At 37.4% G+C, this 12602-nt stretch overlaps 1 protein-coding gene across 7 annotated transcripts in view; it reads left to right on the top strand.

Annotated features, from left to right (window-relative positions):
* The window catches only part of USP16 (ubiquitin specific peptidase 16), a 27583-nt gene that overhangs the window by 1886 nt on the left and 13095 nt on the right, over positions 1–12602 (top strand). For 5 of the 7 annotated variants that reach the window (XM_045501555.1, XM_045501549.1, XM_045501550.1 and 2 more), the window contains 8 exons: positions 1435–1536; positions 3460–3638; positions 6772–6875; positions 7694–7797; positions 8720–8904; positions 9694–9789; positions 11264–11394; positions 11728–11815. In XM_045501555.1, the coding sequence (XP_045357511.1) occupies positions 1476–1536; positions 3460–3638; positions 6772–6875; positions 7694–7797; positions 8720–8904; positions 9694–9789; positions 11264–11394; positions 11728–11815 (948 nt within the window). In that variant the 5' untranslated portion in view covers positions 1435–1475. The remainder of the gene's footprint in view (positions 1–1434; positions 1537–3459; positions 3639–6771; positions 6876–7693; positions 7798–8719; positions 8905–9693; positions 9790–11263; positions 11395–11727; positions 11816–12602) is intronic. The other 2 variants (XM_045501554.1, XM_045501556.1) reach the window with 2 other exon arrangements.

Genomic DNA, 12602 nt, shown 5'->3' with positions numbered 1-12602 from the left:
TTCCCCCCTAAAATCTACAATTCTGAATAAGATAAATTATGTAACATGTTATTTTAGGGTGATAAAATGTACACAAAGTATACCCTAGTTTTATATATATCCATATACTTTGTGTTCTTTTGTTAGTTGTTAGTTAATTCACGTATATTGTAGACATGGAAACTTGTTACATTTTAGATGATCCTTGGAAAGTTTAATAATTACTTGATGTGGCACTCATTTTCCACTATTTTGAATTAACTATATTTACCCTAACCAATTAAGAGCTAGAAGAGGAATATTTCTAAGATGCTAAGCCAGGACAGGATGACAGCTAAGTATCAGAATTAATTGGGAAGTGTTTTCAAAATATATCTTCCAGGTCCTACTTTTCACTTATGTAATCAGAATTTTAATAAGCACTCCAGGTAAAATAACTATTATAGTCATTTAATTGACTTTGGCACTAAGTTATCCTATGTGAAGAACAAGTTTTTAAAATCATTATTATTTAGTTAGGTAGACCTGGATGTACTTTCAGCGCTTTTGATGTTTTCTAATTTTGAATTGTTGACTAAGGAGGTGAAGACTTGATGTGCAGCTAGATTTGTCATAGTCGTCCAAACTGATTTTGGCAATAACATAATAATGTAAACAGTCGAGAATGTGGTTGTAATAAATTTTCAGCTATTATCCATAGGAAGTCCTGGTGTGGGAAATGCGGAACAGTGGATCACTTTTTAATTTTTTTTTAACGTTCATTTATTTTTGAGAGAGAGAGACAGAACATGAGTGGGAGAGAGGCAGAGAAGAGAAGGAGTCACAGAATCCGAGGCAGGCTCTAGGCTCCGAGCTGTCAACACAAAGCCAGATGCGGGGCTCAAACTCACGAAACATGAGATCGTGACCTGAGCCTAAGTCGGACACTTAACCAACTGAGCCACCCAGGTGTCCTGGCTTCGGCTTTTTATATTTGGCTTTGAAATTTGTAAATTTTCTAACTCCCTTTAGTAGATTATCTTCAGACTTGTTTTAAACTTTTCTTGGAGAAATGATCAGTTTAGACTGCAGACCTAAGAAGCATAGTTTAGAAGGAAGGGGCATTATCCTGTTTCAAAGTGCCTACCACCATTCCACATTTATGTAGTGAGAAATTGAATTCCCAGTAGTGTGAAAGTGCTGAGATTTCTCAAGAAAGACAGGTTCTTTCCTGACCTTTACATTCATTGCCAAACTCTAAACCTTATTAAGAATCAGTTTTCTAAGCTATGAAAAACAGGGGTAATACTATCCTGTCTCCTTCAGAGTTCTTACTGATAATATGTGAATGGTCTTTGTATGTTACAAAGTGTGATGGACATGCAAAGTATGTGGCTTAGTTATATTACTGTCTCCTAGAGAAATATAAAACCTACTTTTTTTTTTTTGTCAAGCTAACTTTATCTTGTTTTCTAGATTGTTATTTTGTGTCAGTAAGTAATCCATAAAGTGCCAACATGGGAAAGAAACGGACAAAGGGAAAAACTGTTCCAATTGATGATTCTTCTGAATCTTTAGGTATATTTCACCAATTGAATCTTTAAAGTTATGTTTATATCCCTAAATGGACATATATTTTAATATGTACAAATGGGACCAAAGTGTACATTATCATTCTGTAATTGCATTTTAACTTAATGTTTATATCTATATGTTATTTAATAGTTTTGACAGCATTAAAATTTTTTTTAATGGTTATTGTTTATTTTTGAGAGAGAGAGAGAGAGACAGAACATGAGTGGGGGAGGAATAGAGAGAGAGGGAGACACAGAATCTGAAGCAGGCTTCAGGCTCCGAGCTGTCAGCACAGAGTCCAATGCAGAGCTTGAACTCACAAACCATGAGATCATGACCTGAGCTGAAGTCGGACGCTTAACTGACTGAGCCACCTGGGCACCCCTTGACAACATTTTTAATGGCATGATATTTCATTGATGTAAGGACCATGGGTGCTTATTTCATAATTTAGGTAATTCCCCACTGTTATACATTTAGGTAATCTTTACCTTTTCAGTGATATGAATGGAGTGATCTTAAACATTTTTGTAGCTAAATCTCTGTGCACATCCAGTTCTCTTTTTAGTACATATTCTGGAAGTAGAATTGCTGAAATAAATGGCATACGTATTTTCAAGGCTCTTTTGGTTCTGTTGCCAAAATGTCCTCCAAAAATATTGTAGTAATTTACAGGCCCGCTAGTAGTGAAATAAAGTGCCAGTTTCCCCAGCCTTTATCAATACTGGCTAGTATCATTTGTAAAGACCTGCTGATTTGCTAGTTGAAAAAGAGTATTTTCTTTTTTTAGTTTGTGTTCCTTTGGCCACTTGCTGGGATTTAGTAGTTTTTTAATATGATCTCATTTATATTTATTTTCTTTTGGTGCAAGTTCATTGTGTGTAAGCTAAATGTGCCACTTGACTGGTTTCTGAACCTCTGGGGTCCTTGAAACAACTGAAGCGCTTTAGAGTGGCTTGCAGAGCCCTTTACTGATCTGGTCCCAACAGGGTTTTTGGTCTCAGGTCCCGCTGCTCATTTTTACACACGTGTGACTGCCAGTCTGAGGAGACAGTATGACATTTTATACCTCCGTACTCTGTTCATGGGATGTGGCCTTTTCAGTTGTTTTTCACTCCCCGAGTTCATAGCTTCAAGTGTGAGCTTTGAGGTCAGAAAGATGTGAGCTCAAATTCTGGCATAGCCACTTAGTAGTTATGTGATCTTGGGCACTAAATCTTAGTTTTCTCATCTGTCTTTGGGGATAGTAGTGTCTTTCTTTTAGGGGGGGATCTGATAATTAAATGAGATAGTGTATGCAAAACATTTAGTACAGTGTTAGGCTCATAGTAAGTACTTAATATCAGAACATTTTATTACTGTTATTAAGGCTGTACAGATGTTACCTCCTGTATGTAAACTTTATTAATTTTTAGCCCTTCTTGTACTGCGCTAGCACATTTTGGAGATTCTTATGTGTTTATTTATTTATCTGCTTCTGCCAGAATATAAGCTGTTCAAAGAGAAGGGCTGCGACTTGGTCTTTTTTAGGTTCCCTGGCCTTTACCACAGTGCTGGCCCTGCGATAGTTTTATTGTTGACTGAATGAAGGACCTTCTCCGTGAACCTTTTAAGATAAAGGGGATAATTAATATGATAAAAGCCTTAATTTTAAAGGAAATAGTTAAATAAATTGAAGTGATTGGAATTGGAATGGTGATGGTTGTACTCAGGACTTCAAAAAACAAAATTTCAGATTTGTGTAAAATCTCTTTCTCACATAATCATAATATTCAAACATCAAACAGAAATTTAAGTTTTTAGATTATCTAACAGTTTGTTAATGGAGTAAATTCATTTTTAATGTTCACATGAATGGTAAGTTTTGAGATTAACCACAGAAAGCCATATTTTACCTCACCTACTCCTTTTTATTTGTCTTAATAGAACCTACGTGCAGACACATTAGAAAAGGATTGGAACAAGGTAATTTGAAAAGGGCCTTGTTGAACGTGGAATGGAATATTTGTCAAGATTGTAAGACAGACAATAAAGTAAAAGATAAATCTGAAGAAGAAACGGAAGAAAACCCTTCAGTTTGGCTATGTCTTAAATGTGGCCATCAGGTATGCTTAGGTTTTGATCAACATGGGGTTTTGTAAAACTCTTTGAATTTATTTTAGAAGGTATTACCTAAAATCACAGTTTGGGTGAGTAGGCTACCAGCTGGCATAGGCCCTGTTCCCTGGGGAACAAATCTGGGGACTGAGGTTTGTGTATAGGTGGTTTACTGCAGCGTGCTTCCTGGTACCACAACCTAGAGGAGAGTTAGGGAAGCAGGATTAAGCACAGGGAGAAGTTGAACTAAAGTGGAAGTGTGATGGGGCCTCACCTGATCCCATGATGAACTCTGGCCTTCAGAGAGGTTCTGAATTGAGGCAAGGGGCCAGGCTTTTGTACTTGTGCGTAGGCTAAGCATTGGATGCGGGATGCCCCTGAGAAGAGGGACTAACCTTAGGCAAGGCAACTCCATTCCACTGAGGATAATTCCTGGGGATGGACAGACTGAGCTGTGAGCTGTTAGCAGGCCACATTTATGGCAGCTGGGGGATGGGTAACTTCATCGTGGGGGATGGAGGGTATCTAGGTAACAGAACAATTGACAGATATTGCCATGGTGCTGAAGGTCAGGGACTCTTAGTTTCTGTTAGTGGTGGCAAGTCAGGTTCATATTTTGGGCAACTGGGCTGCTAGGCATTCCTGTCATGAAGCTTTAAGATGAGGCAGAGAACTTTTGTTTTCCCTCTTCAGTTGAAATTTCTATTGAGATAATTATAGATTCACATGCAGTATAAGAAATAATAGAGATATCTCTATGTAGTTTGCCCCATTTCTCCAAGTGGCAACATTTTACAAACGTCATAGATGTCTGTAGAGTTTTGTCACCTAAGTAGATTCATGGATCCACCACCACAGTCGAGATACCAAGTAGTTTGAAATCACACGGATCTCTTTGTTGCCCTTTTTAAATCCTACCCACTTCTCCACTGCCATCTCTCGCCCAGGCCCATGAGAGCCACTAATGTGTTCCCTATTTCTTTTTTTTTTTTTTTAATTTTTTTTTTCAACGTTTATTTATTTTTGGGACAGAGAGAGACAGAGCATGAACGGGGGAGGGGCAGAGAGAGATGGAGACACAGAATCGGAAACAGGCTCCAGGCTCCGAGCCATCAGCCCAGAGCCTGACGCGGGGCTCGAACTCCGGGACCGGGAGATCGTGACCTGGCTGAAGTCAGATGCTTAACCGACTGCGCCACCCAGGCGCCCCTGTTCCCTATTTCTATAATTTTGTCATTTCAAAAATTTTACGTGAATGGAATCATACAGTATACAGCAATTTTGGATTGGCTTTTTTCACTCAGCCTAATCACCTGAAGAGTCATCTAAATTGTGTGCATCAATAGTTCTTTTTTTTTATTGCTGAGTAGTGTTTCCTGGTATGGATATACCTGGTATATCACAGTTTGTTTAACTGCTCTCCTGTTGAAGGACATTTGGGCTGATCCCATTCCAAATTTGGTGATTACAAATAAAGCTGCTATGAACATTTGTGTACAAGTTTTTGTGTAAACTTAAGATTTCCTTTTTCTGGAAAAATGTCCTCAAAGTGCAATTACTAGGTCATATATTAATTGAATTTTTAGTTTTTAAGAAACTGCCAAACTTTTCCAGAGTAGTGTTTTTTTATTCCTACCAGCAGTGTATGAGTGATCAACTTTCTCTTCATTCATGCTAGCATTTAGTATTGTCATGACTTTATTTTAACCATTCCAATAGGGGAATAGTGATAGTTCATGGGTCAGACAATTTGACGATATCTGAATGTTAGCAAAGAACATATTTATTGTATTTGAAAGGTTTTCACTGAAGGTCTTAAGTATATAGGTGAGTATATAGGTGAGAATTGTTACTTCAAATTTTCCAGAATACATTTCTTATTATATATTTTATTTTGCTATCTTTTTAATTCCTAAGGGTAAGACAGTATCACTATCAAGTGTTAACTTTTGTCCTACTCTAGTTACCTTTTGCCCTGTTAGCAGGTGATTCTCTCAAGACAGGGCATCTCATTCTTAGGTTTCAGGTGATCTCAGATGGTGTTATATTTTTCAAAATTAATGTCAAATTTCAACTCATTTATTTTAGAATCGAATGTTGAGTGGGATAAGTTAAATCATTAGTGTTGATATCATAGTTAAAAGATTAGAAACCATTGACGAACATTTCCCCTTCAAAGTATATTTTTCGTTATTATAGAAACAGGACCACTTCTGTAGTGCAATCCGGTGGAGTTAGTTGGTGGCCTGGTTCAGATAGATACACAGGGAAGATATATCTTAGCAGTGATTTGACCAGCAAAAAGCAGAAAATCCAGTCAAGTTCTTTTATGAATAGGCCTCTACATCTTGTAGGTGGAAATCTCCCATTTACTTGTTCAGTTAATGCTTATTAACCTCCTTCCATTTGCTACATTTTTTGGGCAACAGAAAGATTAATTCTGTTTTCTGGACTTTCAATATTTATGGTCCAGGGGAGGAAAGGATACAAACATTGGTAACTTTAATGTAAAGTGGAAGATAAAGAATGCCACAAGGAATTTACACCATGTTTTGTAGGAGTTTGTTTACAGTAAGACTACATTGTTTTCTCATCCGGGAGAATAAGCATAGGCTTCTGAGAGGAGGTGGCCTTTGAGCTAGATCCTGAAGACTGGGTGGGATTTGATACAGGAGAATATGGGAGTTAACCCTGGAAACATAGGTTGAGGTCAGATGGTATCAGGTTTGTTAATTAGGGGTTTCAAAGCAATTTGTAATTTTTGAATGGAGTGTATGAACAGAACTTTGTTTTAGATACCAATAAACTGAAAAATATGACTGTGAGGAAAATGCTTAGGAAGCCGTTAAGTTGCTCCCACCATACCTAGTGAAAGACTTCATTAGCATGGTGTAGAAAGGACAAGTTGGAGACGAAGAGTGCTTTGAGTGCACAGTTCCTAAATACCTTCTTCCTGAGTTGTCCTCAGTTGCCTGTTCCTATTTAAGTTTTCACAAAATTTGGACTCAGTCTAGAATCTAACATCTTATTTCCAAAATTGTAAGAATGACAGTTTCTCAGGCCACTTCCTTGTGCATTAGGGATTATGAATTCTCTTGGTGAATGACTGTGGCTTTGAGGTTTATGATTATGATTCTCTAGGGCTGTGGCAGAGATTCTCAGGAGCAGCATGCATTGAAGCACTATATGACACCAAGGTCTGAACCTCATTGTCTGGTTCTTAGTTTGGACAACTGGAGTGTATGGTAAGTTTCAACTCTTGTGCCTGTCGGTTGACTGGAAACTGTTTGAAGTATTGGAGAATGGGAGTGTTTGAAATGTTTCGGGAGCAAGAAGGTTTAAATTTTTGTAGAATTTCTTTAAATACCATCACTTTTAGAAGGCTAGAGAATGTCATATTTGCGTGCCTTTTGCTTAGTATTGTACACGCATAGAAATGGTTGCATGTAGAAGACATAAATCTTTCATCCTTTTGTTTTTCTTGCTTGTGATACTATAAATGCATGTGGTCGGTTATTATTTAACAATTGGGACACTGAAAACAAATTTCAGATGAAGTGAGAATATAGTAAAATTTTGACAGTTAATTTGTGTGAAGATCAATGTGGGGCTGGTGTGTATATTTCCTGTATTGTAACATCATCAAAACAAATTTTCACATCTTTAAAAACCATTTACACAGTGGTGTACATTGAACATCATCTGTCAGTTGTAAGATTTGTTAATTTTGATGATATAGATCTATATTTTGGAATCTGGAATCTGTGTAGAAAAAAACTTTTGACTTTAATATTGTAAATAGCCATTTCAGTAAAATATTTGGAGTTTTTTTCACCCTGTTTGTATATAGCCATGGTTCTGGCTAACCTTACTAATGGTCTCCTATTAGTAAATCTTGGACACTATGGATAGTCTTCTTCAAGAAAACACAGAATTTTTATTTTCACTTTCTTTAATAGGATGAATTGGTTGTTACACACCTTGGGTTCCAGGAATTATAATTTGTCCCCTTTTTTGGTCGACAGTTTGTCACTTTTCTTCTCTGTGATCTTTTGGGACACAGGTGTTACCTATGTGATGATGAGGTCCAGTATTGTAGTTCAAACAGATTGGGTCAGGTGGTTGATTATGTTAGAAAACAAGCTGGAATTACAACTCCAAAATCAGGTAAAATTATTTATTTCTCAATATACTCTGTAATGTTGACTTGTATATCTTACCTGTCTTATGAATGTATTTAGACTAATTTACCGTACTACTTGGCATTACATAAACCTCAATAACATTAATTGTGGTTGATTTCAAACTATGAAACTATTTTTGGTTAAGAATGTAAAACAGTGGGAATAGAGATAAGTATGTGTCAGAAGGAAATCTGAGGAACAACCTAGTCAGATGTGATGAAGAGTCTGTGATGAGTCTGGAGTAAGTAACAAACAGTGATGCCCTTTCTGTCGGGGTCTCGAGGTACACCTGCCTCATACTGAATGTATTTTGTTATATTTGGATGATATACAAGTGAAGTGCTTGTAACTCCTTCAAAAGGCCAGATATTTCACAGATTTTTTTCATACATAGTTAAATTGGGTTGGCATACATCATCTGCTGCTTTAAGCTTGTTTTGATTTTCACAGTCACAGAAGTATCTTTGGCACAGCCAGAATTGTTTGTTCCTAACTTCAGTATTTGTTTTTGACCCATGGAATTTCACTTAAAAGTTTATTTCATGTCTGCATTCTTCACTTGATTGTTTCATACTCTAATTTCATAAAGTAGGATGTGCTTGCTCATTTGCAAAAAGCTTCTGTGTAGTGAAAAAGGGAAGATTTGTGCCAGACATAAACTGTTTGGTTTTATTTGTCAAACTGTTGCTTACATCACTTCTGAATTTGTTTTATTGATTTTTCTCTTTTGATGGTAATTTACTTATATTTGTTAGAAAACATTTAAAATGAAACAGCTGATGAATAATGATGTTGGGTAAAATTCACGAATTCTAGTACTCTGTCCCAAGTATTACTTCGCATTTGGTATAGTTGTACTACACATTTTGCCACATCTTTTTTCTTCCTTTTTTTTTTTTTTAAAGCAGCAAAAGATGGTAACATTGAACTTGAAAATAAAAAATTAGAAAAGGAGAGTAAAAATGAACAAGAGCGAGAAAAAAAGGAAAACTTGGCTAAAGAAAATCCTTCCACGAATTCTGCTTCCCAAATAACTGTGAAAGGACTCAGTAATTTGGGAAATACATGTTTCTTCAATGCAGTTATGCAGGTGCCAATGTTAATTTTTCCCGTATTAAGAAATTTTTTCCCCTCATGATATAGGATGTTTTTGCATGCTTGTTACTTAACAGTATTTTTTTTCCCCCAAGTAATTTATTTCTGGGTTTTTAAAGAATACTTAAGGAAAGGTTGACTTCGCATGACAATAAAACACTGTGCTAAGTATTGGGGTGCGTTAGAGGCCATGCTGGTCTTGAATTCTGCCACTTGGGTGGGGGAAACACCACTAGGATACCCACTAGGATAACCTAGTACAAAAACAAATACTTGGTAGGGTAACTACTTCATGTTGGGTAGTAGGTAGTGCCCTTTTGAAGTGATGAGTAAACTCTAAACTGAAGTACTTATGAGCCAAATAAAATAGGGAGAATAGCATGCCATTACTTTTTGTTTCCTGAGATAGATATAATAAAGGCTGCAGTGTTGATAGTGATTTCCTGTTTCGATAGAATGGACACTTAAGAAATACTTGAATTATTTAGGGGCGCCTGGGTGGCTCAGTCACTTGAGCGTCTGACTTCGGCTCAGGTCATGATCTCACAGCTCTTTTGAGCGAGAGCCCCACATCGGGCTCTGTGCTGATGGCTCGGATCCTGGAGCCTGCTTCGGATTCTGTGTCTCCCTCTCTCTCTGCCCCTAACCCACTTGCATTCTGTCTCTGTCTCAAAAATAAATAAACATTAAGAGATACTTGAATTATTTAAATATTTGAATGATGAAATAAATATTTGATTTGCGTTTAAATAATTTTCCTTTTCTTTTCCATTCTACATTTCAGAATTTGTCACAAACACCAGTGCTGAGAGAACTACTAAAAGAAGTAAAAATGTCTGGAACAATTGTAAAAATTGAACCACCTGATTTGGCACTAACTGTACGTACTTTAAGATTTTTTTTTTTTTTTTTTTAATTTTTTTTTTTCCAACGTTTATTTATTTTTGGGACAGAGAGAGACAGAGCATGAACAGGGGAGGGGCAGAGAGAGAGGGAGACACAGAATCGGAAACAGGCTCCAGGCTCTGAGCCATCAGCCCAGAGCCCGACGCGGGGCTCGAACTCACGGACCGCGAGATCGTGACCTGGCTGAAGTCGGACGCTTAACCGACTGCGCCACCCAGGCGCCCCAAGATTTTTTTTTTTTTTTTTTAAGTTTATTGATTTATTTTTGAGAGAGCTTGCAGGCATGTGCAGGGGAGGAGCAGACAGACAGAGAGAGAGAATCCCAAGCAGGCTCAGCCCTGCCAGGACCGAGCTCAATGTTGGGCTGGATCTCATGAGCTGGGAGATCTTGACCTGAGCTGAAATCAGGAGTCAGACGCTTAACCGACTGAGCCACCCAGGCGCCCCAGGATTTTCTTTTACAGTCAGTAATTTTCCTCTCTGAATATACACATTCTAAATTACTATCATTATTACTTCTTAATGTTTATTTATTTTTGAGAGAGAGCATGAGCAGGGCAGGGGCAGAGTGAGAGGGAGACAGAGAGTCCGAAGCAGGGTCTGTGCTGTCGGTGCAAAGCCCAGTGTGGGGCTTGAACTCATGAACGGTGAGATCACGACCTGAGCTGAAGTTGGACACTAAACCGACTGAGCCACCCAGGCATCCTGCCATTCTAAGCTATTTTAAAGAATTGATGCTCATTTTCACCTTTTTTGTTTGTTTTGTTTGCTTTTGTTTTAGGCTACTGAGTTAAACATTTTCAGGCTAATAGATTTAGCTTTTAGATTTATTTGCTATGTGTATGTCATATTCTGCTGTGCTCTAGCGTTCAGTGTCCTTCTTGGGAAAGTTGTTGATATGCATGAAGCCCTAGGCATACATTATTTTTTTTAACAGCTTTTAAGGTACTTAAATGCTGTGTAGCCAAATGAATTTTACCCTATCAATTTTTTTAAAAGTTTATTTATTTTGAGACAGAGATAACACGAGTGGGGAGGGGCAGAGAGAGAGAATCCCAAGTAGGCTCCACACTGTCAGCATGGAGCCCGATGCTGGGCTCAAACTCATGAACCGTGAGATCATGACCTGAGCCGAAACTAAGAGTCTGACATTTAACCGACTGAGGTGCCTAGGTGTCTCCTACCTTTTTTTAATTATTCATATTTTGCTCTGGCCCTTTCAGTTCTTAGGTGGTAAGCTCCTGATACTCTAAAACAGTAGAACTGAATTCTTCATCAATAGTCAGTGACCAGGAACTTTCTCTGTTGTTCCTGATGTACATTTTGAATTTTTAAATGGGACAGTTTTGTCAGGAACACTGGCAATGCAGGCAATACTAGCTACATTTTCGTAAAATAAATGTTTCCAAAATTTGACTGAAGAAAGCAATTTTTATTCCCATATTCAGGAACCCTTAGAAATAAACCTTGAGCCTCCAGGCCCTCTTACTTTAGCCATGAGCCAGTTTCTTAATGAGATGCAAGAGACCAAAAAAGGAATCGTGACACCTAAAGAACTCTTTTCTCAGGTCTGTAAAAAGTGAGTATCTGCCTTGATTCTGTTTTCAGTGCCTCAGTAAGATGCTGAGAATTAATATGAAAAACTCAGTAGCGTTAGAAGTCAACCCAGTAAATGTATTATAGTGTGGTTTATTTCTTTTGGATTAAAAAATATGAACTTTATGTGAGGATTAAATCTGCCAAGGATGTTGGTGAACTAAAGGGAAATTTTGAGAAACTGGAACACTCTGAGATTTTGGATATGATCTTAAGATTTTTGTAAAAATAGTTTCATATTTTAAAAGACTCATCATTGCTTTTTTTCTTTCTTTTTTCTGTTTTGTTTTCTTTCTTTATCTTTTATTTTCTGTAGAGCAGTACGGTTTAAAGGCTATCAGCAGCAAGACAGCCAGGAGCTGCTTCGCTATTTATTGGATGGAATGAGAGCAGAAGAACAACAAGTTAGCATATTTCGACCCGTATATTTTATGATCCCATCTTCATTAACTTGTCATTTGAGGTCTTAAGGATTGTTAAAGCAATGAAAACTAGTTACTGAGGCCATCGTATTTAAATTTTTTTTTCTATACCAGTGTTTTCAACCAGTATGTTTTATCACTAGAATGAATGAAGAGAATTAGAAACGATTCTCCTTTTCATGATGCTCTGTTTTCCTTGCTGGTTAGAGCATTATTGTTCCTTGGGAGTTCTATCGTACTAGCCTACACCAGAGAGCTCCAAAGCGTTGGAAAATGTTTCTCCCAAAACAGTTCCCAGTTGCAGCGCATTCCTACTCTTATTCTGAGTGTGATTTAACACAGCTTTTTGAATCTAGGAAGTGCGTTCACTTTTAAGAGTCAGGGAGCATAGTTACATTTAGAAATTTCTGCAAATTGCCAGGATATAAAGTAAAGTATTTGGGGATGTTGAGTATAATTAATAAATGTAATAATAAGACTAGTGATAACAAGTGATAACTAATGATAATATTTAGTTTGCTCTTATTTTATGTCGAGCACTGTTCTCAGAATCTTATGTGCATTTCCTTACTTGGTCCTCACAACCTTTCTGTGAGGTAGATGCTGTTAATCATTTTCTCACTCCATAGATTGTGAAACTGGGATGTGGAAAAAGTGCATTACCTGGTTGAGGGTCACCCAGTAATGATGGTGCTTGGCTTTGAGGACCAGAGTCCCCTGTAGCTCTCATTTAAACAGTCTGCTTCTAGGACATGATATTTCAGTGGTC

This window comes from Leopardus geoffroyi, chromosome C2 (genome assembly GCF_018350155.1).
Source record: "Leopardus geoffroyi isolate Oge1 chromosome C2, O.geoffroyi_Oge1_pat1.0, whole genome shotgun sequence".
In the NCBI taxonomy this organism is placed as follows: Eukaryota; Metazoa; Chordata; class Mammalia; order Carnivora; family Felidae; genus Leopardus; species Leopardus geoffroyi.
Note: the sequence above shows the minus strand (reverse complement) of the source record. Positions and strands in the feature narration are given on the sequence as shown.